Source organism: Sceloporus undulatus, chromosome 4 (assembly GCF_019175285.1).
Source record: "Sceloporus undulatus isolate JIND9_A2432 ecotype Alabama chromosome 4, SceUnd_v1.1, whole genome shotgun sequence".
NCBI lineage: Eukaryota > Metazoa > Chordata > Lepidosauria > Squamata > Phrynosomatidae > Sceloporus > Sceloporus undulatus.
In genome coordinates this window covers 177,652,683-177,677,496 of record NC_056525.1, presented here as the reverse complement: position 1 = coordinate 177,677,496, position 24,814 = coordinate 177,652,683, and the positions used below count along the sequence as shown (strand labels likewise).

The following is a 24,814-nucleotide window of genomic DNA, read 5'->3' as shown; positions in this document are numbered from 1 at the left end:
CTACTGTAATGGGCTCTACATAGGACTGCCTTTGAAAAGTGTTCAGAAAATTCAACTGGTTCAAAGAGCTGCTGCCAGGCTGTTAACAGGCGCCGATTACAGAGCCCATACAACTCCCCTGTTGAAACAGCTTCATTGGCTGCCAGTTCGTTTCCGGGCACAATTCAAGGTACTCGTTATATCCTACAAAGCCCTACATGGCTCAGGTTCGCATTATTTGGCAGACCGTTTCTCCTGGTATGAACCTGCCCGGACTCTGAGATCCTCTGGAGAAGCCCTTCTCTCCATTCCAACACCTTCACAAACACGTTTGGTGGGGACACGAGAGAGGGCCTTCTCAGTGGCTGCCCCTAGACTCTGGAACTCCCTGCCCAGGGAGATAAGAACGGCTCCGTCCTTGATGGCTTTCCGACGCCAGGTGAAGACCTACCTGTTCAAACAGGCATTTAAGGAATCACTATAAGAACAGGCAGGAATGTTGGACTAGTTTAATCATTCTGTTTAATGCATGTCATTTATCTATTAATTTTTAAAATGTTTTAATTGTACTTTTTGTTTGTTTGTTTGTTTTTTAATTGCTGTGAAGCCGCTCTGAGTCCCAGTCGTGGAAAAGAGCGGGATATAAATAAATAAATAAATAAATAAATAAAATAAGTCGACCATGTATAAGCCGAGGGCAAAATTATTGATTCTGATATGACCCATGGATACATTGAGAGTAAAACCTAGTGGCATGTAACAAAGGAGCTAAAGAATGAAGCAAAGGAAAACGATGCCAAGCAACTTACAAAATTCCAGCAGGCACAACTGTTTGTGCATACTCTAAAGGCTGGATGGATGAGAGAACAGAGGGGGTTCAGTGCTACCAGGATAGATTACACTCTTGCTTTTTACCAGGAGATGGTCCCTCTTTTATATAAGAGTTAAAGTATAGTATTACATTGACCCATGGATAAGTCGACTCAGGTTTTTTGGGTCAACTTTTTGACTAAAATTTCTAGACATACATGAGTATATACAGTAAACTAAGAATTGCAGAAAGAAGACTGTTGGCAAGAAAAGTTCTCATTGATAGTTTTAATGACTATGGTCATTTTAACTGATAAAGCTCCCATAATCAAAGGTCTGTAGCTAGTGACAACATTTACGGTCTAGCTGCTAGGCTATAGGCTAGTCTGACTACTTAAATTGTATAACTTCAATTACAAAAAGAAATTTCTCCCCCCTTTCCCCTGGGTTTAAGCTAAATGTCCTTCATCTTACTACAGTTGTGGCACTTGTTGATGGGAAGAAGAAGATGCTGAGACTTAATTGTGGCCTCCCCCCCTCCTTTGAATGTGGAGGGGGCAAATATTGAGAAAGGAAATAAGTTAAAGAAATAATAATTAATAATAATTTGTTTTATTTATATACCGCTATTCCAAAGATCATAGCGGTGAACAGCAAGTAAGCTAATTAGCAAGTAAGCTAATTTGCCCCCAACAGTCTGGGTACTCATTTTAGCGACCTCGGAAGGATGCAAGCCTGAGTCGAGCTTGGGCCCTTTTGCTGGTCTTGAACTCGCAACCTTGTGGTCTTGAGTGAATGGCTGCAGTACAGGCATTTAACCACTGCGCCACCAGGGCTTCCATGACTGAATAGGGAACGGAATGATCCCTATTGTTGTTAGTTTGTTTTAAATAAGCAAATCAGGGAAAGATTATCTTTATGGCAGGTGGGCTCAGAGCTCATTGCAGAGTCTTTGGTTTATGTATCTGAAACAGATTCATTGGAGTTCAGTGGAAAGAAGAAATAGAGTTGAGTGTCGTCATTACATTGAACCCCAGGCTTCCAGATAGTCTCTGTCCTTGGTTGGACGTATATGTTGAATGGGGCAGGCAGGACTTAAAGACCCTAGGATCCTGTCATTCCTGGTTGGTTCTTGGATTGTAGACCACCAATAAATGCCAGGTTGTTGTTGTGTGCCTTCAAGTCATTACTGACATGGTGACCCTAAGATGAACCTATCAGAGGAGTTTATTGGCGAGTTTTTCATAGGGGTTTTGCCATTGCTATCCTCTCAAGCTGAGAGAATATGACTTGTCCAAGGTCACCCAGTGGGTTTTCATGGCCGAGCCAGAATTTTAACCCTGTTTTCCAAAGTCATAGTCAAATGCTCAAACCGCACTACACCATGCTGCTCACAGAATATCAGGTGCTTTAGATTATATTTCAAAGGAAGGAACTGGCAAAACCATCTGAATGTTCCTTGCCCATGGAGTTGACAGGCAACTTGAAGGCACATACCCATGGACACTTAAGTTGAATAGCATGGGGGACAAAACAAAGTCTTTAGGGATTCTACAAGAACTTGAACAGCAATCATCCTGCACCATCTTCTGGTCTTATCCCTCCCAAGCAGGAACAGGGGCATTGTAAAACAGTGTCTTCGGGTCCCATCCCTGCAAGGCAGTTCTGGAGAATACGGTGGTTGATGGTACTGAAATCATCAAGTTCAGCAAATTCAGCTGAGAGGAATACACCCTTTCTTGTTCCCTACAAAGCTTGTCCACGAATGCCACCAATCCAGCTCTATCTGAGTTTATAATTATTGTAACAAGTAACAGTTTTCCTAGTTTGCCATAAATAGTGTGAATTTGTTTACTTGTTTGTTTACTTGATTTCTGTCCTGCCTTTCTCCCCGAAAGGGACCCAAGGTGGCTCACAAATAAAGATTCTAAAAACATAAAACAATTACAAATATAAAATTACAGGCATTAAAATCACACTAAAACCATGATACCTAGCCTATATACCAAACATCCAAGCCACCCCATGATTATCAAATAAAGCCATTTTTGCTTCCAACAAAAGGCAAGCAGGGACAGGGCAGCCTTGCTTCTTGTGGAAGGGCATTCCACAATTGGCTTTGAAATTAATACTGTGCCTGTTTGCTAAAATAAGTGTGAAAAATGTTCAAAATTGTATACTTAAGAAAATATAAGATTTTGAGTTTTTAAAAACAAAGTGTTACTTATACTTTTTCTTTGTACATTATTGTGTTGCCTTTTTTTCCAGGCAAAAGCCAACATGTTCCAGGTTCCTGTACAAAATCTTGACAGTATAAGGAAGGCTCGCAAGAAAGTGAAGGGGATTCTTGTGGATATTGGACTTGATAGCTGTCGGGAATTACTTCAGGTAAAGAAGAAAAGAATCATAACTGAGTTTTATGGTTGTTAGGAAGTGACATTATGAATCTATAAATGTGGAAAAATTGTACGTCAAAATCTACTTTTGGTGACCTTTCCTATAAGTAGGATCTTAGATTCTTTGGAATTATGCATAGAAAAGAGGCAACCCCATAGAAATCCCCATTTTGTTTATAATTCCCCATTTCAGATGATTTTTTTCCCTCAGACTCCAGAAGAAGGAATGTAATTTTGGTAGCAGGAAACAAGGGAATCTGGAATTTGGTTTTGCATTATGTCTGAACCAGCTTATTGCCTGGTAGGTTTGAAGATATATTAATAGTTGAAGTGGAGAGACTAAACTGTGGGCCAGTGTCTGTGGAATTCAAACCCTACCTGAAAGAGGAGATGCAGGAAGTGGGTATCATTACTGCACACATTGCTTAGGGCAATCCCTTTTCTGGATGAAACAGGTAAAAAATTGAAAAAGGAAAAGAAACACCAATAGTAGGGTAAAACAAGGAAATGTATGTGTGTGAGCTAGATTTCTATGCATCATAATTCTTAGCATTCGTACATTTACCCAATAGGTATGCAATCCACACCTCAATTTTAGGTACATTTACTCAGAAGTAAGAATTGCTGCAGTAGGTTTCAGGCATGCAAAACACAGTTCAGTCTGCTCAAAAATAAATCACAAAATACAATACTGGAGCAAGGGGAAGATTTTTAAGCACGAGGGATTCTGGTTTTCCATTTTTTTAACTTGTGTGATTGATTTATGTATCCTGCTCTTTAAAAATCATTAAACTTTAAAGATATTTTAAGAGCAGGGTATTAAAAGTTTAAATGTCTTTAAATTGCTCTTATCTCCAATTAGTGATAGGAGATAAGAATGGGGCTTCCCTGATTAGTACTGAAGAATGCTTCTTCGCCTCTCATGAGGATCCCAATCTGGATCACTGTTCCAGCGCTGTTTCTCTACAGCCCAGCTGATCATCAACAGCGCTATAGGGGAAAATAGGTGGGGGCTGCACAATCCATAGCTGAGGGCCATCTGCAGGCTATGATTGGAATACCTCTGTGGTAAGACAAATCTACTGTGAAATACTCTAGCTTGGGGAAGTATCTTCTGATGTCGCCTTCCATGAATTACTAATATCAATTTCTCTAACAAGTTGTTATGGTAAGGTGGATTGTATCTTGAGGAATCTCTTTTACCATATGTTTAAAATTGGTTCTAGAAGAACATCTGGTCACATATTGTTTATTACAGTCAAGAAAATCTGTCATAGTATTTGTTGATAGTGGGTCTGAGTATAGTAAGGACATGGGTCTTGGAATTTCATGCATCTTGGTATGAGACATAAGTAACATACCCTCCAGATGCATGTAGATAAGATTGTATGTGCTCTTGACTCCGGATTCTTCTTGGAACATGGAAGGATCTTACTTGGGCAAATAGCTTGAGCATACTGGTCGGTTATTTCACTGCTTTTATATCCTATACATAAATTTCAAAGCAGTAATAGGACACTTCCTGAGGTCTTTGGGCTGCATATGCACTTGCCAGGAGGGCTGCACTTCCCCCAAAGACTCCTCATTTCCCCCATTTTTTAAACTGAAAAAGCTTCTTGTGACTTTTAAGGACATTGGGATCAATTTGACTATTTTGTCCCCTTCTGAGCAGTTTTAAACTCGGTTTTAAACTGATTCTTTTAAATCAGGAAGTGACTGGAAATCCCTGTTGATTTGGGGAAGAAGACTTTTTTGGATCTGAACAGGACAGAAAGGGAAACTTAGCAAAATTGCTCACCCACACACTTGGAAGGATGCAGGAGTCTTTTTCCATTTTTTAAAAATTGGGAGTGGTGGGAGATTACATGGGATTTATGAACTTTACTTTTCCCCATCCCTGTCTTGTTATTAGCATTTTTCTATGATAATTTGAATTTGAGATCAATGTATATGAATACAATAAAATTACTTATCTGAGTTAACTGGATAAAACAGGATTTTCTCCTAATTATATGCTGTTCTTAGAAGTTTCTGCTTTTTCTTAGACTCTGAAATGTTTTGACCCAGGAGAAAAATATTTCTGCAACACTTCATGGAATGATGTGTCTCATTTGGAGTCTGTGGCTAAAAGACGGGTATGTATATTTATCCTAGTTTCAGAAGACTATCCTTCAGAAGACTATCCATTATTTACAGATAATGAATATATGAAACCAGGGGTTTGGACATACTTTGGAGACTTTTTTACCCTTTTGCTCTGAGCAGTTGATCCCATGCTGTATTACAGTCTGTTTCTGAGACTGCTCTGTTTCAGAAGTGTGTGCCACGTGGTGAAGGAAAACTTATTGTTTTGGAAATGCAAGTTTAAAGTCCTCTTAAATGTGTGAACATCATTATAAAGGTTAAGCTAGATCCAGTATTAGTTAAAGAACAGCCACTGAAATCAGTGGAACACGAGTTAGTTAAGATGTTATACAAAAAGACAATAGTTCCATATAGTTTCATAAAGGATAGTGCCTAGATTGTTGGATTTTGTTGTCTGCCTGCAGTTGATGCAGTCTGTACAGTCGTCCCTGCTTATACACAGATTTTTTATACACAGATTCAAGCATACACGGTTTGAAAATGTTCAAAAAAAGTATAAATTTCAAATACCAAACCTTGATTTTCCATTTTTATAAGGGACACCATTTTGCTATGTCATTATATTTAATGAGACTTGAGCATAAACGGATTTTGTTATACACGGGGGATCTTAGAACCAATCCCCAGCGTATAACAAGGGTCTACTGTAATTGTATTTTTACATTGTCTCTGTATTTTTGGAACTTCTTTTCTTTTGGTCAGAAGCAAATGTAAAACAGCTGATGTGCTGGTTATTTTTCTGGCTTTCTGAAACTAGAAGAGATGTCCCAGGAATGTAATCAGAACTTTTTAAACAGCCACATATCTGTTATAGTTGGCATCCATATAGTATATGCTTACAGCTTTGAGATAGTTGACTGTAGAAACTGTGATTTCACTTGCCTTTTATGTCTCTTCTAACCCACAAAAATTTATGGATATTTATTTAACACATTTTATTGCTTCTTGACCCATCAGGATATACCTGCTGTTTTTCTTTTTCCTTATCTGGAGATGCTTATGTGAAATTGGTATTCTTCATCGTCTGTGTGACGCATACAAATGAGGTTATCCTGCGCCTGTTCACTACTTTGTTCAGAGCTTCTAAAAACTTGTTTTAGTGTTTTGATAGCACCCGGCCTATATAAGGGCCTTCCTGCCCAAACCACCAGCTCTTATTCAGCCACTGTTGCAACACCAGTGAAGGAATGAGGTCTTCAGTTATTTTCTGTTTTTGATCATGGTCTCTGATTGCTTCAATCTCAGGATTAGCTGGTCTTTTTCAGATCGTCTAGCATTTCGTAGTTGGAAGCCCTGCTTGCTCTCAGGGTTCCATTCCTTGCTGATATTGTTCAAAAGGTGTGTCTTCTGCAGCGTCAAAATTCCTGGTTGGGATGGACACTTGAAGTGTCTCAGTTGTTTGGGTGAAGTTCATGTGGTTGCCCCTTATGCTTACTGGGCCTTTAAGCAAGAAAAAATGAGGAATAGTGACTGAAAGCAGTCCTTCATGAGTAGACCAACTCTCACATGTTCGTTTTGTGACCATCTTACTCTTTTTTTATTGAAGCAGTAGCAAGGCCTTCAAAATCTACTTTGTTTCCATTGGCCTATTCCTCCACTTGGTGTGGAGCCAAATGTTTACAGGTGGATTTCATCTTGTTTGTGTCTAAGGCTGCATGGGCAAGTTCTGAAACCCAAGTGGCATGTGTACATCTCCTTTCACTGTGGAAGTCTTTAAAGGTCGAGATGCATTTTATGGTGAAGAGAAAACACAAGAAGAAACATTCCAAAGACAAGGAACGTCATCAGTCTTGTTCTCCAGCTTCAAAGGAACTGTTGATTTCAATTAGCTTCACCAATACTGCCTTTCAAGTTTCAGAAACTGCTTTTCAGGAAGAACCATGGCTCCTCAATCACAAATTTCCCAGATTTATTCCATTGAAGAGGTGGTAGTCATGAGTTCTCGACAGTCTGATGAGAATATTTCTGAGGCTGAAATCTTAGAGTTCTTGCCTGTTCTGAGAGTCCTAGTCCCACTGTCTCTTACTCAATAGAAGTCTTCAAGACTGCTGCCAGCCATACCATCTGCACCACATTGGTATTCATATTGATTTTCTCCACCCTAACCCCCTTGATTCAGATCAGCTTTAAGGTTACAATCAGCTTCAAGGTCATATCTTAATGCTCTAGGTCCCGTTCTGGTGGGGCGATCATCAGTCTCTGCACTCTTGGCACCAAGGCCATCAGCCTCATGGATATCACAGACATCACAGCTCTTGGTGCACCAGGTCTTCTACTGAATCCTATTATTCCAGATACAGTGATTCTTCAGCTTACAATAGCCATTATTGGCAGACTGTGCTTACCGCTGTGGGAATGAAGCTAGGTATCATTATTACCTAGCTAATAGACATCCTCGACCTAGGCATCAGGAATGCACTTTGGCCATTGCCTCTGCTGAGCATGCAACTCAGCATATGGGTCATGACTTATAGGAGAGATATTTGGTGGCACAAGAGAAACCTGTACTGTCCAGACCCCTACTGGTACAAGAGGTTTCTAAGTAGACTGCTAAGAAGGCTCATCCTTTGGCAACTGCTCCTTCAGTTTGAAGGGAGGCCTCCTTTTCAGCTCAAATGTTACAGCCTTCCATCTCAAGTACTGGTGCCTATGACACCAGGTTGGATTCAGACTCAGTCACTGTCCTGCTGAGAAAGTCACCACCCATTTCAGTTAGGGCGCTGGAGCTATCCTCTCCCACAAATGATGTTAAAACTTTTGTTGACCAGATGATGATTGTAGTGAAGTCAGTGGATCTCTCTGTCACACAACTGCAGTTGCAATTTATTATATACTCAAGCAACCATGCCTGTGACATTGGCTATGCTACCTTATCTGGTCCAGGTCATCTGAAAATCGTGTGCTGCTTCCTCCTCTATACCCTTCACATCTACCAAAATGGAGAATCTTACAGGGTTCAGGACTCGGATATACCTTGACGGCTCCACTTGACACCAGCTGTGATGACCACTCTAAATATTTCAAACCACTGTTCTTTTAGGCTGACAGCACACTGGCCTTCTTCTCCCACCGCTGCCACCAAATTACGTGACGACCACTCTAGACCCTTAGTGTTCAGTAGTGTGTTTTTGTGTTTCAAAACTCAGGCCAAGCGGTTATACAAACAATAATAAAAGTTTATTAGAAAACAGAACTATAAAATGTATGATGGATGCGAAGTTGCTATTTTAGTCTTTCTTTGTTACTTAGTTACAGATATATTCTTATTAACTCAGCCACCCATGCTACGAAATCCCTCAGGATATAACAGAACCGCATGTGGTGCAGAGAACACCCGGCTGACCAATCAGAGGGCAGCTGAAGACCAGCCAATAGGATGTGGGCTGGGACTTTTGAAAATTCCGGGCTAATAGAGGAGAGAGTCCGTTGCATTTGATAGTTGAGGGAACGGTTGAGTCCAAGGGAGGACTGGGTTCCATGAGTTCCTGAGGGAATAGTTGGGGCTTGCAATCCTGAGAGGGAGGGTTCCAGAGATAGAGAAGGACAGTTAGGGGTAGAGTCTGGGTGGAAAAGGGCTCCCTACCGTTATACTTCCAGGACTCTAGGAAAGTGAAAGTTTAAGTTGGATAGAGTTGTAATTTGCTTCTATGTGATAAAATGTTGTTTCCCATCTTTATGTCTGTGTATTGCCTATGTGACAGTTTTCCAAAAGTTCCTGAACTTCTTGATCTTTAAAGTTTTGTCTTTTTTTCAGTCTGGCAATCTCTGTGTACAGATCTTCAGTTTTTAACTTTGTGTTATCAAGCTCATTTTGACCTTTATTGACTTTTTTGATGCAGAATCTGATTTTCTTGTTTTAAATCATATAGTTGTTCTTGTAATTTTTCATGTTCTTGTATTAAAGCCGTTTCTTTTCTATTCTTTTGAATTACCTTCTCATTTGCATCATCTAGCAAACCCTGTAGTCTGGTAATATCTTTTTTACATTTGTGTGGTGTTTCAGGGGACTGTTTAGATGACTGTTTTATCCCAGAAACTATACACTCTAAATCTGAAATAGTCTTTTTTTATCTAAACTTTCTTTCAGAGTAACAATTTTCTCTGTTTTTCCTTCCATAAGGCCTTGTAAGGTCTGGTTTTCTAACTTTAGTTCATTTATTCTTTCTTCAAGTGTACCAATAACTTTATCCTGTGTCTTAGACCTCAGTTTAAAACTATCCAGTTTTTTAGTTAATTTACGGTACTTTACAGAACCATCTAGCTTTTGTTCAGTTTGTAAAAGCTTTTTGTTCAGTTCCTTATATAGAAGATGTCTTTCTTGAATCAAACTCTCCAACTTTTCTATCTGTTTTAACTTCCTTGTTGTATCAACCATCTTTTCTTTATGTGACTGTTGTTTAGTTTCCATGGCAACCTGGTCTTCAGGCCTCTGTCTCTGGGTGAAGTTTCTGTCTTTTTTGGTGACAGTTATTCCACATAATAAACTGCTTTTGAATCTGACTTCATTTCTTTATCTTGTACCTTGGGACAGTTATATCCTAAATGCCCTTGACTGTCACATTCAAAGCATGTTTTATGACTTCTGTTAGAGTGACTTCTTTAGACCAGTGACTTTTCTTATTTACCTCAGAGTCACACTCTCTCGACCCATTTTTTTCTCCTCAGCCTCATTTTTGCCATGGTCCCAAGGCTTAACATTTTTACCCTCACCAGATCTCTCACTTGAAGCTTCCCAGTTTGCAGGGAGTTTCTTATCGCCATATTGTGTTTTAATTTCTGTTAACCTTTTCTCATGTTTTTCTTCTAATAAATCTTTCTTATGCTTTAGTTCTCTCAACTGTTTTTTAAGCTCCATTTCTCTTAGCTGTCCCTCATGTTCTTTTCTTTTTAATTTCCCCTTTTTCTTTTATTTCTCTCTGATATTTCAGTTCTCTTAACTCTCCTTCATATTCTTTTTCTTTTAATTCTTTTTAATGTTCCAGTTCTTTTAATTTAAACCTAATCAAGTCAAGCTCTTTGTCTTTTAACTCCACATATTTATAAACCTGTTTAAAATTAGCTATATATAAGTCAAGATTATCTCCAGCAACATATTTAAGAATTTTTTTGCATCATATAGAGGGAAATCATTAATGTTATTTTTGACAATATGAGTAACTCTAGTGTCTAAACTGATCATTAAGTCCCATGTCTTCATTTCTTTGTCATGCATATCTCTGTTATGAGCTCTCTTATTCTTTAGTTCTTTCACTTTTATGTCTTGTATTTTTCTGTTATGAGCACTCTCATTCTCCCTTTCTTTTCCTTTTTTAAGTCTAGCCATTTCCAGCTTGCTTTTCCAAATCTCCACACTCCTGAGATTTAGAAATGGAAGTGTCAAGACTAGCCACCATTTCTTTTCCTACTACTTCCTCTTCCACCATTTCTAGCTCTACTCTTATTTAACTGTGCCTAAACTAAGTACAAAGAATCCACTTGGATTTTGAAGTCAGACTAGTGATTCCTTACTTTACCACAGACTTTTATCTCAGGAATCACTATGTGTGCTTTTTCCTTTCCTACTACTCTCTTACAATTACCTAGTATGTTTACCTCAGAGACTAGTCACTATCTAGCGTGGTCAGTCTTCGAGTAATCTCCTACCAGTACCCTTTTCTTTTACCTCCGAGATTACTCCCCTGACACAAACACTTGGATAATTAAACTGTAGGTTTCCTTTCCTTTCAGTTTAAATCAGCTATTGGGTACCTGGTATTTTGCACTCAGGCCCCTATAACTCAAGCACACCTTTAGCAACCGGATTTTCCAGATCCTGGCGCTGGCACCAAAATATGTGACAACCACTCTATAAATATTTCAAACCACTGTTCTTTTAGGCTGACAGCACCCTGGCCTCCTCCTCTCACCGCTGCCACCAAATTACGTGACGACCACTCTAGACCCTTAGTGTTCAGTAGCGTGTTTTTGTGTTTCAAAACTCAGGCCAAACGGATGTTCAAACAGCAACAAAAGTTTATTTTAAAACAGGAAGGTAAAATGTAACTTGGACGTGAAATCGATATTGTTGACTTGCTTGGTTACTTAGTTACGGGTTGGTTCTTAAATCTCTATTAGTAACTCAGCCACACAGGCTATGATATCCCTCAGGATATTAATCAACCGAACCCCCTCTTCCAGAGTCCGGCTAACTTTGAGCCTCTCGCTACTGAGACTCACAACTCTATCCCCGTCCACTCTTGGACTCAACAGACCCCTAACTGCCCTCTCAACTGTCAAAACCCAACTGCCAACTTCAACTGTCAGCACAGAATCTTTTAAAGTTCTACCAGCCAGCATTCTCTTGGCTGATGCCTGCTGCCTTGTGATCGGCCAGCTGGCTGTGGGCTCTTCACCACACCAGCTCACAAGAAGGGGAAGACATTGAATTTAGTGGGTAGGAAGTTCTTCTCATCTGCCTCCCTCCTCAGTAAGATCTCAAACTACCTCACCTGCATGGGAGTGTGCCATCAGCTACTGTAGGGAAAAACTAACTTCCACCTTCTAGAAATTGCAGGACGAAGACCAGAGGATACTTTCATTCCTCCAGTGTGAGGCTCACCAACTGTGATCTCTTGTCACATTGCAGACTACAGCGGCAAAAGTGACAGCTGGCACCAGGCCCTCTGAAGGCATTCATGGCTGTGCTCCCCATGGCTGTCTGAGCTTTCATGGTTGGTGGTTAAAGACATGCCATTAGGTGGCGGTGGCCTTTTCAACACCAAGACAGACACCAAATTGGTATACACTCAAACAGTGCCCCCACTGTTAAGAAATATACTGTATATACTCGACTGTAAGTCGAGGGCAGTTTTTTTGGCCAAAATTATGAATTTTGATATGGCTCATGGATAAGTTGAGGGTAAGACTTAAGCACATGTAACAAAGGATTTAAAGCAAAGGAAAATGATGTCAAAGAACGTACAAAATTCCAACAGGCATAACTGTATGTGGTCACACTAAAGACTGAATGGATGAGAGTAGAGGGAAGTCAGTGCTTCTAGGACAGATTACACTCTTGCCATTCGCCAGAGGACGGTTCCTTTTTAAAATAAGAGTTAAAGTACAGTATTTACATTGACACATAGATAAGTGGATGTAACGACAACACTCCTTCACCTTATGACAGTCTTAGGGGGCTTTCTAATCCCACCCCGCTGCCACTAATTTATGTAACGAACCCCCTTTAATATGTGGCAGGTTCACAGTATTATATAATATAGTAGTGTGGATATAATATATATGGCCGACAAGACTTTAGATAAAACAAAATATGAACTTTATTGAACAAAGGGTTTGAACAGATTACTTGAACTAGATGACATTAAACAGCTGTTAGTTCAGGCATGTGTTACTTAGTTACATTTGTACTCTTTACTTCGTTACTAATACAGTGGTACCCCGGGATACGAATGCGCCGGGTTACGAATTTTTCGGGATACGAAAAAATCCCATAGGGATTTATTGCTTCGGCTTACGAAGGTTTCTTCGGGTTACGAAAAAACCGCGGCGCTATTTTCCGCCACCGGAGGGCAGCAGAGAGCTATTTTTCCATTAGCGCCTATGGGAATTCGGCTTACGAAGGTATTTCGGGTTACGAAATTAACCGCGGAACGAATTAATTTCGTAACCCGGGGTACCACTGTATTCTTCTTTTCCCAGATATTTTCCCTGTCCCTCTTTAGGCAAATCTTTTTACTAACTCAGCCACCAAGGCTATAGTATCTCTCAAGAAATTATGTAACCCAAACCCCTTTTTTAGAGCCTGGCTACACTGAGTCTCTCTTCTGTAGACTCTCCAAAACTAATACTGTCCCTCTCTGGACAAAGCAGTTCCCTAACTGACTATTCCTTCAGGAACGTCTGGAACACAGTCCTCTCTTGGACTTGACTGTTCTCTCAACTCTCTCTCTGTCAACATTTCAACCTCATCCCTCAACATTCTAAACCCTAACTGACTTTACCAACTGCCAAGTGGAATCTTTTAAACTCCTCAGCTAGCACCTGATTGGCTTAGGGCCTCTGGCTTCTGATTGGCTGGTTTGTAAGTCAGTTTGTCACAATGGAGTCAGGTTTTTTTGGGTTAATTTCTTGACTAAAATTTCTAGACTTATATGTGCGGTTGAGCAACGTATCGAAAGCGATCATTTACCTGTAACATTAACTTTAAATTGTGTCACACAGGCAGACTTTGTGGAACTGTAAGGGAAACTCCCCAAAAGTTCATTTGAAAGGAGCGCCCAGAAGTGAAGACACGGGAAACCGAAGTGTCCATAGCAAAACGCAGTTTATTTGGCCAAGACGACAGCACGCCAGTAGATGGTGATAAAATTGCTGCCGCAGCTCCTTTCCATTTTTCAGTGTCATTCATACACCAATATACATTGTTACAAAGTTATTTAGATGCAACTCTCATGACTAACCTTTCATTGGCTTATTGAATGGCAGCAGTTAATTGGTTGCATGCAATTTACACACGCTGATCACACCACTTTCTCATGGCTCTCTGCATCTCAGAGCACACTCACTCTGGTTTCCTGCTACCTTATTTGGTCCATTAACCTCTAGGACTTGAAGCAAGCAGGTTACAGAAGCAGAAAGCAATGGTTACTCCATTTTCACTCCTCTCAGAATGAGATGATCCACCTATTGGGATTCCAGAAGTGAGAGCACAAGGCATTAAATGGTCTTTAAAGACAGAAAACAACATAAAAGTTACTTTGAATTCAGAAAAAAAGTCTTATTTTACGAAATATATTATTAACTACGAATTCCTCTGATATTGTCTTTGAATCCTACCAAAACCTAAGTTTTATAATTAAGACTTCCTTGAGCCAGCCGAAACCACCCAGGAATATTAATAAACCCTGTAGATCAAAAAGTTGATTTGATCAAGATTTCATTAAATTAAAACAAATTCTAGTAGAAAAATACAGGGAATACAGAAATGGAAATATGCAAATAGTTCCACCTGAATGGCTTGAATTAAAGAAGAACTGTAAGAGACCTATAAAAACAAAAAAAGCACAAACTTAACAGTGTTTGACCTTATCCCAAGGGACAAACTTTGGGCAAAGTTTGAAGAAACTAACATAGACAGAAGATTGTTAACTTTAATGCATAAGCTGCATGAGAATTCCCATCTAGTTGTGATAATAATAATAATAATAATAATAATAATAATAATAATAATTTTTATTTATAGACCGCTATTCCTCAGTGATCATAGCGGTTTACAGTAAAAATTGCAATACAAAATTAGCCCCTACCCACCCCCTCACTCCCTCCAGGCTGAATGATGCCAGGGCAGTATGACAAGATCTATTCCCACTTTCAATGGTGTTAGGCAGGGTTGTATATTGGACATGTTCTTTTTTGTTGCCCCCTTTATATAGAATCTCGTGCCATATATATATTCCCTCTTTTACACTTACCTGGCAGAAAAGAGCAATTTTACGTACATTATTTGCTTTCAGACAGCATGGAATTGGTGACTATATAAGTTGCCAAGCTCTTTGAAGCTGCAATTATCTGCCGTAAAAACTTTTTAATACAGATGAAATAATAATGCTTTAGAGTTTGGGCATAACGAGCCATCATCTTACTGTTTTACATATTTTATCTTTATACCATTTTATATAAAATGTCACAGATATGGCATTGAAAAAGTTTGTTGATAACTGTATAACTATGCCAATGTTTTAATTTTTTTTCTAAATCTTGAAAAGGTTTTAAGGAATGAGGAAGTGATATTCGACTGTTGACTGTGCCAATACTTGATTATGCCAATGTCTTATAATAATGTGTGAATTTTGTGATGCTATGGGGGATGGGACTGTGGGCATTCTCCCCTTCTATTTGGATATATAGAGGATAAACATCTCCATTGGAGTAGAAAGTATATATATTTGTGCTACGGCAGTATACCTGATGTTACATGTTTTGTAATATTGCTATATTTTGATGCTGGCCATGTGCCGTAATAAGTTCATTCATTCATTCACAGGTATGCAAGAACTAGTTACAGGTTCTTCCCCTTCATCTTGGATGATAGTGTCAGATATCCTTGACATCCTTGTCCTCCTTCCTTCTTGTTTTTGTCATTCTGAAATAAGTTGAAACCAACATTACTAAAGCTGCATCTCAAGAAAGCTAGCAACATAAACAATTCCTGGTTCATGATCAGAATTGTGTGGCCTTCCAGATGTAGAATCATAGAATCGTAGAGTTGGAAGAGACCACAAGGGCCATCCAATCCAACCTCCTGGCATGCAGGAACTCTCAATCAAAGCATCCCCAACAGATGGACATCCAGCCTCTGTTTAAAGACCTCCAAGGAGGGATATTCCACTACACTCTGAGGGAGTGTGTTCCAATGTCAAACAGCCCTTACTGTCAGGAAATTCTTCCTAATGTTGAGGTGGAATCTCTTTTCCTGTAGCTTGCATCCATTCCTCCGGGTCCTAGTCTCTGGAGCAGCAGAAAACAAGCTTGCTCCCTCCTCAATATGACATCCTTTCCACAGGAAGTCCTACCAGTCCTACTTACTGTAGCTCATGGTGAAGAATGCTAGGAGTTACAGTGCAAACAGCTTCTGGAATGCTGCATGATTTATGCTTTGTTCTAGCTCTTTTTTCTTTCTCACTGTATTTTTGTAATCCATACATAAGTTGTTGTTTTAGAAAATTATACAAATGAATATATAGAACCTTGGCTTTTTCCTCATTCTTTATTTACTAGCAAAAGTACTCTTATTTTCTTAATAAATACCAGTCTTGAAGAAACTTGTCTGTCTAGCTAGTAAGGTTATCTTTTAGTATTTCCATGTTTCTTAACTGTGCATTTGTGAATATGTGCTGAAGCAATTGTTGTCTTTTACTTTGTTTTGCAGAGATACAGAACAAATCCATATTGCTGTAGCTTGTGCAAGTTCTCATCAAAATATCTTTCTTCTTTCAAAAATCACTTGAACCGTTGTCATGAAGATGAAGTTGACCAAGAGTTACTTGTTTCTTGCCCAGAATGTGCATTTGCATCTCATTCCAAAATAATGGGAAAACATCTCCGGATGTTTCATTCCAAGAAAAAAATACAAAATTATAATGTGAGTGGTGGCATGAGACAATTTCGAAGTGATGCTTTAAATTTTGTCTGTCAGAAATGTCAGTTTACAGACACACTCTACTACAATACAAAGAAACATGTGTTGGTAACTCACTTTCAAAACCTATTGAGGACATATTTTGAAGAGAGTCCTGATGAAAGTGAAGAAAATTTTACCGATCACTACTGTAAAAAGTGCAATGCTTTTGCCAACAGTCGAGATTCTTTAATATATCATGTTTTGACATCAGAAGCCCACAAAGACCTGGAAAATATACTGCGGCCTGTCATTTTGGTACAGCCTAAGAAAGCAGGGCAGGCAAAGTCATTGCAGATGGTCAGTATTGCTCCTAAGCCTTCCACAGCTGGAGTTCCTTCACCACTAATACCTACCACTGGCTCAAGAGGGCCATCTTCTTCTACAGCATGTGTTCAGCGTTCACTTCCACCACTCCATCAAAATCCAAATATGGTGCCAGCAAAAGCAATTCCAAACACAGTTGGACCACTGAGTGTTTCAAGTGCCTCTTGTAGTCTGACCCATACATCGCCTCTAACTTCAGTTGCTCAGTCACGTATTACACTCATGCCTGGTCCTCCTAACCCAGGGGAGCAGAATAATGCAACTCTTCAGTCTTCAGTTTCTCAACAGCTCTTTGTTTCCCATCCGTTCTCCCTAAAACAGCCTGCAAGGCCTGGAGTTTTCTGCCTAAACCAGCCCGCTGGAGCCGTAAACCGAGCTGTTCCTCCAGGGGTCATTTCATTCACTCGGCCAGTCAGACCTAGTCTGCTTCCAGTTAATCATTCAGCCCAGACAATTGGCAGTCCCCTTGTACCAAGGACTCTCCCTGTGACCCAACGAGCTGCATCGCTGAACAGAACCATTGGACCTAGCTCTATCCCAATCAACAGACCTTCTTCACCAGGGATCCTAGCTGTAAATCAGCCTATTGGCAGTTTGAATCAGCCAGGTGGTGCTGGGGTTCTTCCAGTGACTCAGACTCTCTCACCAGGGATTCTTCAGTTTAATCATCCTGGCACACCAGGTGTTCTTCCTGTAAACCAGTCGGTTGGACCTGGGATTCTACAGTTTAATCAACCTGTAGCCCCAGGAGTTCTTCCTGTGAATCAGCCAGTCAGACCTGGAGCTTCTCAGAACCCTACTTTACTCACTGCAGGACCAATACTTAGACAGTTAATCCCAACTGGAAAGCAAGTTAATGGGATCCCCACGTACACTCTTGCACCAGTTTCAGTGGCTTTGCCTGTGCCACCTGGTGGTGGGGTGACAACAGTTTCACCACCTCAAGTGCCAGCTCAGCTAATGCAATCTGGCCCAGCTTCTCAGGCCCCAGCTACTGTGCCTTCTTCTGCTGTTGTAACCTCTGCCACTAACACTTCTGCCAAGATTGCTCCCTCTGCTACTGCCGTGAACCTAGCTCTCAAACAGGCTAAACAGTGGAAGACTTGCCCAGTTTGCAGTGAACTTTTCCCATCAAATGTCTATCAGGTGCACATGCATTTAGCTCACAAATTTGGTGCAACAAAGACAGAGGATGCTCTTGAAACAGACAAAGTTGCAGCCTGTGCACCTTTTTTGAGATGGCTTAAAGATGAGACAGTCAGATGTTTTTCTTGTAAATGTTTTTTATCTCAGTCAGAGCTTATAAAACACATTTTTACACATGGATTGGCTTGCTTGTTCTGTACTAATACTTTTCATGACTTAAAATGTCTTGTGGATCACACTAGAACTGTACATAAAGGAAAGAAGAAACTGCATGCCAATTACAATGACAAAGGATTTCAACTTGAGAGTGATTCTGAAGGTGACCTCGTGTTTCCTCATTTTGACTTCAGTATAACTGCAAAAGAAGAACTTTGTGAAAAGGAAGTGCACCTAGCACTCCTAGCTGGGGTAAATTCAAGGACCCTTATTCCCCTCTACATCAAACTGCAACATGAAGCTGCTGAAATGAACAAGGGCAATAAGAAAGTGTCAACATGTCCCTTTTGCTATGCTATTTTCACTAGCACAGATGCCTATGAAATCCATTTGAAGGAGAGGCACCATATCATGCCAACTGTGCATACCATACTGAAGTCTCCTGCTTTCAAGTGCATCCACTGCTGCGGTGTATACACTGGCAACATGACACTGACTGCTATTGCTGTGCATTTGCTCCGTTGCCGGAGTGCCCCAAAGGACAGTACCTCAGCTGTGAAGCTGCAGCTTGAACCCGGTGACAAAAAAGAGCTGCCGCTTGTGAATGGTGAGAAGCATGATGCTGCTTCTTCAGCCAAGAGGAAACAATCTGACCACCTTTATGCTGTTGGAGAAGATGAAAAGAATGATGACCAGCCATTCCTGATTATAAATAGTGGTACGGCCCAAATTCCAGTGAAGGATGTGAATTTTGTGCCTTCCAAAAGACAAAAGACAGATCATAAGACAGAAACTAAAGGACAGTTTTCAGTTGATGATCTCCATATTTTAGCATTAAATCCGAAGCCATTCCAGCATAGCTCAAATGAAGTTCAGAAACGGTTTCTTGCTGATTATTTTCACAAGAAGCCATATCCTACTAAAAAGGAGTTGGAATTATTATCATCTATTCTTCATGCATGGAAAGTTGACATTGCATCATTTTTTGGAAGAAAGAGACACACTTGCTTAAGGGCAATAAAAAAACTTACGCCGTCTGTGCTTTTGGGCTTTAATATGTCTGAACTTAAAAATATAAAGCACAATTTGAATTTAAAATGTGAATCAGAAGATGTGTAACTTTAAAAACAATAACAAAATGTCCTTCAATTAATATTGCTTATTACTTCAGCAGTCTCAATTTAGTTTCTTGTGACATTAAAAATTTTTTAAATGATGGCCATATTTGTGCAAAACCATAAAACAGAATTGCAGAGAATTCTGGCTTATTGTTCCTGGGTAGTAGACTAGTGCATGCTGCATGATCTATTGGCTGTAGTAACCAGGAACTCTCAGGGAAGAAAAAAGTTAGCATTACATCCTCAACATCTAGCTTGTTGCCTTCCAGACAAGCTAAACACACACACATGCACAAAAACTCAGATGCTGGCATGTTAGGAGAATAGCCTTACTTCGATTATTAGGAACTAAGTTGAAAGCAGACAGGAGGAGGGGAGAGTTACTTTCCAATTTTCCAGTCTTGTACAGAGAAGGCTTTCCATTTCATATACAGTATGTTGCTCTTCATGCAAGAGTGATAGAAGTAGGATGGAGTTCTGGGGCTCGTGTGCAAAGTAAGAGTTGTAATTGAGAAACCATGCTAAACCTATTTGTGCTGAGTTCCTGTTTTCTACAGCTGCTCCTGTTTTGGGGTGAGAGAAAGTGGGTGGGATCAGGCAACATGCACCAAGCACACTGGTCATGAAAGTTAATGCAATGCATTACGTTTGGGCAATTGTTCATTGTGGCAGTGGGGTACAGTATAGTATACTTGAGGCTGTCTCTTTTGTTTCCATTTTTTTGTTTGTTGTGTAGTTTTTTCAGCTCATGATTTTTTATGTATTAGTGTAACAAATGTTCAGAATTTTTTAAAATAGCAGTTGTATTTACAAATGCAAATTTTGGTAAAATATCAAACCTGGTTAGATGGTTATAATAATAATAAAAACCCTACTCCTTTTTAAACTGTTGGCTTCCAACCTGACTTTCATATTACCTTCTAAGCCCTCGCCAAATTTACTGGTGAGTAGTACCGAGTGTAACAGTCTCGTTATTCACAAAGTGGAACGTTAGTACTTACCTAAGATAAGTCCCTTTCCAGCAGAGAAGGTCCGAGCATCCTGTGAATGGGTAGTTCCGTACTTTATTGCCTCCAGTAGATACAATGCTACACATCAGAGGAGGGTTTGTAAATGCTTCCTAAATAGCTCCTTTCCCCAGGAAGTAATTAGGAAAGATTATATGAAAAGTTGTATCCCCTTTTCTGACATTCTGCTTCTGACTGTTCCCAGTATTGATTTGCCTATTTAAATAAATAATGGAGCTGCTCAATATACTGTAAATAGTAATAGCTACCTAGGATAGATCACTTCATCCTTTTTTTATTTTGTCAGGAAGCACTGCATACCATTCAAGGAAACAGTTGGAAATGTCTGCATATCATTGCTAAGTCCTAGCTGTCATGCCACTGTGTGGGCAAATGTTCCAAATGAAAAATTTGAGTCATTTAACATGTCTTCATGTGACTGTGTAGCGTATATCTGAAGCATGGGATCAAATATAACCCTTTCATTGGTGCCAGCATAGGAGGATCTTGCATTGGCTATTCAGCTCATACTCTTTGTTTACTATTGTGTTTCTTTGGCTGGTTACAGTGACATTGAATGTGTGAAATGCAAAACAGTCCAGCTGCTCAACTCTGAATGTGCCATGTTACTTGCATCAGTGCTGACTGACTGAAAGCTCTTGCTATTATGGCAATGGTTAAAATAGTTTTGTCTGAAGTTAAAACAAGAAAACATAGCTGATATTCTTCAGAAACAGAATAGGGTTGAGATTGTGGTAAGCTTTGTTGATTCTGTTCTTTTACTTTTAGGCATTATTAGTTTTGGCATTCCAAATTCAGAAGACAAATGTATGATCTCTACAAGATCAATAACGCTTTATTCAGCATAAACAAACTATTACTGTAGCATCAAAAAAATAAGAACACTACATTTTTTGAGTGCTGGTCTTAGATTGTTTTCTAGTTACTAACAAATCTGTTATGCCAAGCAATTTTGTTTGTTTTCGTGAAATGACATGTAAATAATGATGCGCAGTTCAAGCAGTTGTATTAGAAGCTGTTCAGTTTCTTTAAATGTCATAAAACTGTAAGAGGGCTTAGTTCTTCGCTGTAGCCTGACCTGCTAGTAGTTGTACCAGTACAAAGGCAGAGATGCTGATACGTGACGTGGAATCCATTGGTGAGAAGATGGAAGACATCGCTAGATGAGTCATAAATGTCAGTATTAATACTGACAGGCAGAAGATATGGCTTGGTCACTCAGAGCAGGAGAGTAGATGACTGTTTTACTTTTGGCCTTCATTCATGTATGCATAAATGGCTGGAAGATGTACAAGTACTGGAGTAGTTTTTCCAACATCTGCTTTTGCAGGAGCATTGTGAAGAAATGAAGAGTTATTTCTTCAGTGCAGACAAACATATAAACCTCAGCTGGGCTTAGGTTAATTTATGGGCTTACTTGTAAAATACATTTGCTTAGTACAGTGCTTAGTCTTGGCTCCCACCACATGGAAAGTTTCCATAGCAGGTGTAACCTATGAAGGTATATAGAGGTTGATTTGTAGTAGTACTTTTGTGCACAGCATCCTTTATTCTTTCACTGAATATCACTTCAGCTTAGGAAGGAGAAAAATGAGCACCAAATAAAACTTGAGCTTACTGTGGTAGATAACCTGCTCTGTTAGGACTTTTGAATTTTGCAAACATTAGTGACAATTGATTTTATCAGTTTGGACCATCATTTTTTGCAGGCAGGGCCCCAATAAACTACATTTTCAATTATCAATGTGTAAAGATTATTTATGAAATAGATATAATTGTGACAAGTTCACATGAGAATTCTTTTAATGATTCATGCCTGGTATGGCTTACAATCAGCAAAATCCAGTGATAAAGCCCTTTCTGTAATCATTTCAGGTTCCAGTGTTGTCTTTTAAAAGATGCCTGTTGAAAACACATTCTACATGGGAGAGAACACTAGGCAAGGCTCTTTTTGCTGACAGACTTTTACATGTATGCTGTTATTTCTGCAAGGACTATTCATGTATGTAGCAATGTACAACAAAAGATGTGATAATACTGGTAAGGAATTTCACATGATTCTGCCTAATATATATAGTGGGCCTTCTGATGACAGTAGTTCATGTTAAGGCATGACAGTGCCCATGTACGTTTTTGTGATTTCGGTTTCTCACAGTGTCTTTTGGCAGCCTTCTCATTGGGTTTCTAAGCATGTAGGATTAAAGAGGATGTTAGATTTGTTTATATCTGGTTTTATTTTTGCATGGTCTTTTGTGGATATAACTAAACTTCTGCAGACCATTCACTTGCCTCTTAAGTGGGTTTATGTTCATGAAAGGTCATACAAAAATAAAAACTACTCTTAAAGGTGCTGCTACATTCTCCCCTCTTCCTTTTTATAGTCTTCTAAATTCTTGATACAGCTACTGAGTTTGGTAATTTGCTGTTGGAATGGCAGCTCCAGATCCATTTCCTGCTGTCACAGTCTTGACAAAACTAACCTCATTTGACAACTAACACTGGAAGGGTGATGCAGGAAAATGGTGTTCCTTGAGCTGACTGTGCCACATAAATCTGATGTAGCTTTCTGCATCTTAATGTTATAAAACTGTCACAGACGTAGATCAGTTTTGTCTTACTGAACCACATCTCATTTTCATTAAGATCTCATATAACAAATGGGAATAGCCCAAAGAGGAATGGGCTTGACCGTTAACATTTAATTCATCTTTTGCAATCTTAATCTTTGAAAGCTTCTCCCTCTAACCCCCAAACTCAAATCTAGATTTTTAAAATTTACACAGTTCTGCCTCTTCAAGCATAATGTTCATTATTGGTTAAATTCACGTTCCCTAAATTTCCATAACAAAAATAGAGTGGAAAGCATTATACAGGCGGGTTACAGACCGCCCATTTGGGGCGGGTTACAGACCGCCCATTTGGGGCGGTCTGGCCCCGCCCCTTTCCCCGCCGGAGCGGGGCCTCAGCGGCCAGAACGGCAGCCGCTGAGGCCCCGATCCGCCGCTTTTCGGGCTGCAGGGAAGCGGCAAAAGGCCGCTTCCCCGCAGCCTGAAAAAGGGGTGTCCCTGGGGCTTCAAGCCCCAAGGACACCCCGCAGCGGCGGGGAGCAGAGAAAGGGGCCGCTTGGCCCCTTTCTCATCTTAGTCCGCTGGGCGCAGCCATCTGAAGGCTGCGCCCAGTGGACTAAACCCGGAAGGAGCTCCAAAACGGAGCTCCTTCTTGCTCCGTGTCCAGGGCGCACTAAGCGCCCTGGCGTGGAGCTACTATGTCATGGACGCGCCGCCCCGTCTAAAGGCGGCGCGGCCATGACGTACTCACGGCGGCGGCTGTGCGGAAGGGCCGCCGCCGTTTAGTGCGTGTTCGTCACGCACTAGGGTTAGGGCGGTGCAGAAGCACCGCCCTTTCGTAACCCTAGTGCATGACGAATACGCACTTAAGTGCCGGTCTGTAACCGGCCACAGTGTCTTTGATGAGCTGCGTATTGTTTGTCCCACATAAACTAGTTTGTGCCTCAAAGCTTGAGCCCTACTGAGATGTGTTTGGCATGGGAATGTGGGCTACATGACCATATTCAGGTATTTTAGTTGTACAGGGCCAACACTTAATTTAGAGCAATGATTTGAGAAAGTGGCAGCTAAAATGAAGATATAGATGCACTGAGAAGATGGAAACATCTGAAAGTAAATACAGGCACTTAAGGTGACAGGAAGAAACCATTAAAGCAGAATGACATCAAGGAAAAAAGTACATACTAACAGGTACATTGAGACAGAGTGACAAGGCTTAAACAAGCAGAGAGCAGTCTTAAGTGGAAAATGAGCTGAAATTTTGGCGGTGTGCCTCAGACTAGTGAATTTCAATTATATTAGAAAGCTATAAATGGCAACTCTGTATGAACATACAATATGAAAAGAATGTGTTTTCTGAGACTGATCAGAACAGGATCAAGAGAAAGAAAGGTTAAAGAGTACAGAGGACTCAGTTTTGCAATAGCTAAATTTGAGAAGGAGCATTCATACAAAGAAGACTGATAGAAGAAAGATCAGAATCAGCCCTATTCAGAATCCAGTGTGTGTGGATGGTAAGTAGAAACCAAAATATCAATGTTATGAGACCAAACAGATAATCAATATAAAGGTGATACTTGAGACCAAATAATCGGACCAAAGGGGAAGAAAGACAAAAGGCCCTGCTTCCTTCAAGAATCATTGCGGCAGCAATCTAACATACCATCAGCACTTGCATACTATGCTATGCCACCCCCATGCAGAATAATACTGTGTAACATACGATGGGCAACTCATCTGCCACTGCCAAAAAATAAACCCCATATGTGTAGCAAGTGTATGCCAGTAATAGAATGCCAGCTGCTGCATCTAAATTTTGAAGGAAAAACAGTAACATGGTACTGAAGAATAAAAAAGAATCCGAAGTAACTGACTCAAGAAAGACGATCTTGCAGCCTGGTTATCTTACTGCAAAGTAAATAAGTTACCTTTTTATGATTTAAAAATGAAGACCTTATACACTATG

General features: G+C 40.0%; 1 protein-coding gene across 2 annotated transcripts in view; it reads left to right on the top strand.

Moving 5' to 3' along the window:
- Positions 1-20,139, top strand: part of ADNP2 (ADNP homeobox 2) — a 32,991-nt gene extending 12,852 nt beyond the window's left edge. For both annotated transcript variants that reach the window (XM_042461713.1, XM_042461712.1), the window contains exons 2-4: positions 3,058-3,177; positions 5,231-5,320; positions 16,258-20,139. In XM_042461713.1, the coding sequence (XP_042317647.1) occupies positions 3,070-3,177; positions 5,231-5,320; positions 16,258-19,254 (3,195 nt within the window). In that variant the 5' untranslated portion in view covers positions 3,058-3,069 and the 3' untranslated portion in view covers positions 19,255-20,139. The remainder of the gene's footprint in view (positions 1-3,057; positions 3,178-5,230; positions 5,321-16,257) is intronic.
- Positions 20,140-24,814: the final 4,675 nt, after the last annotated feature.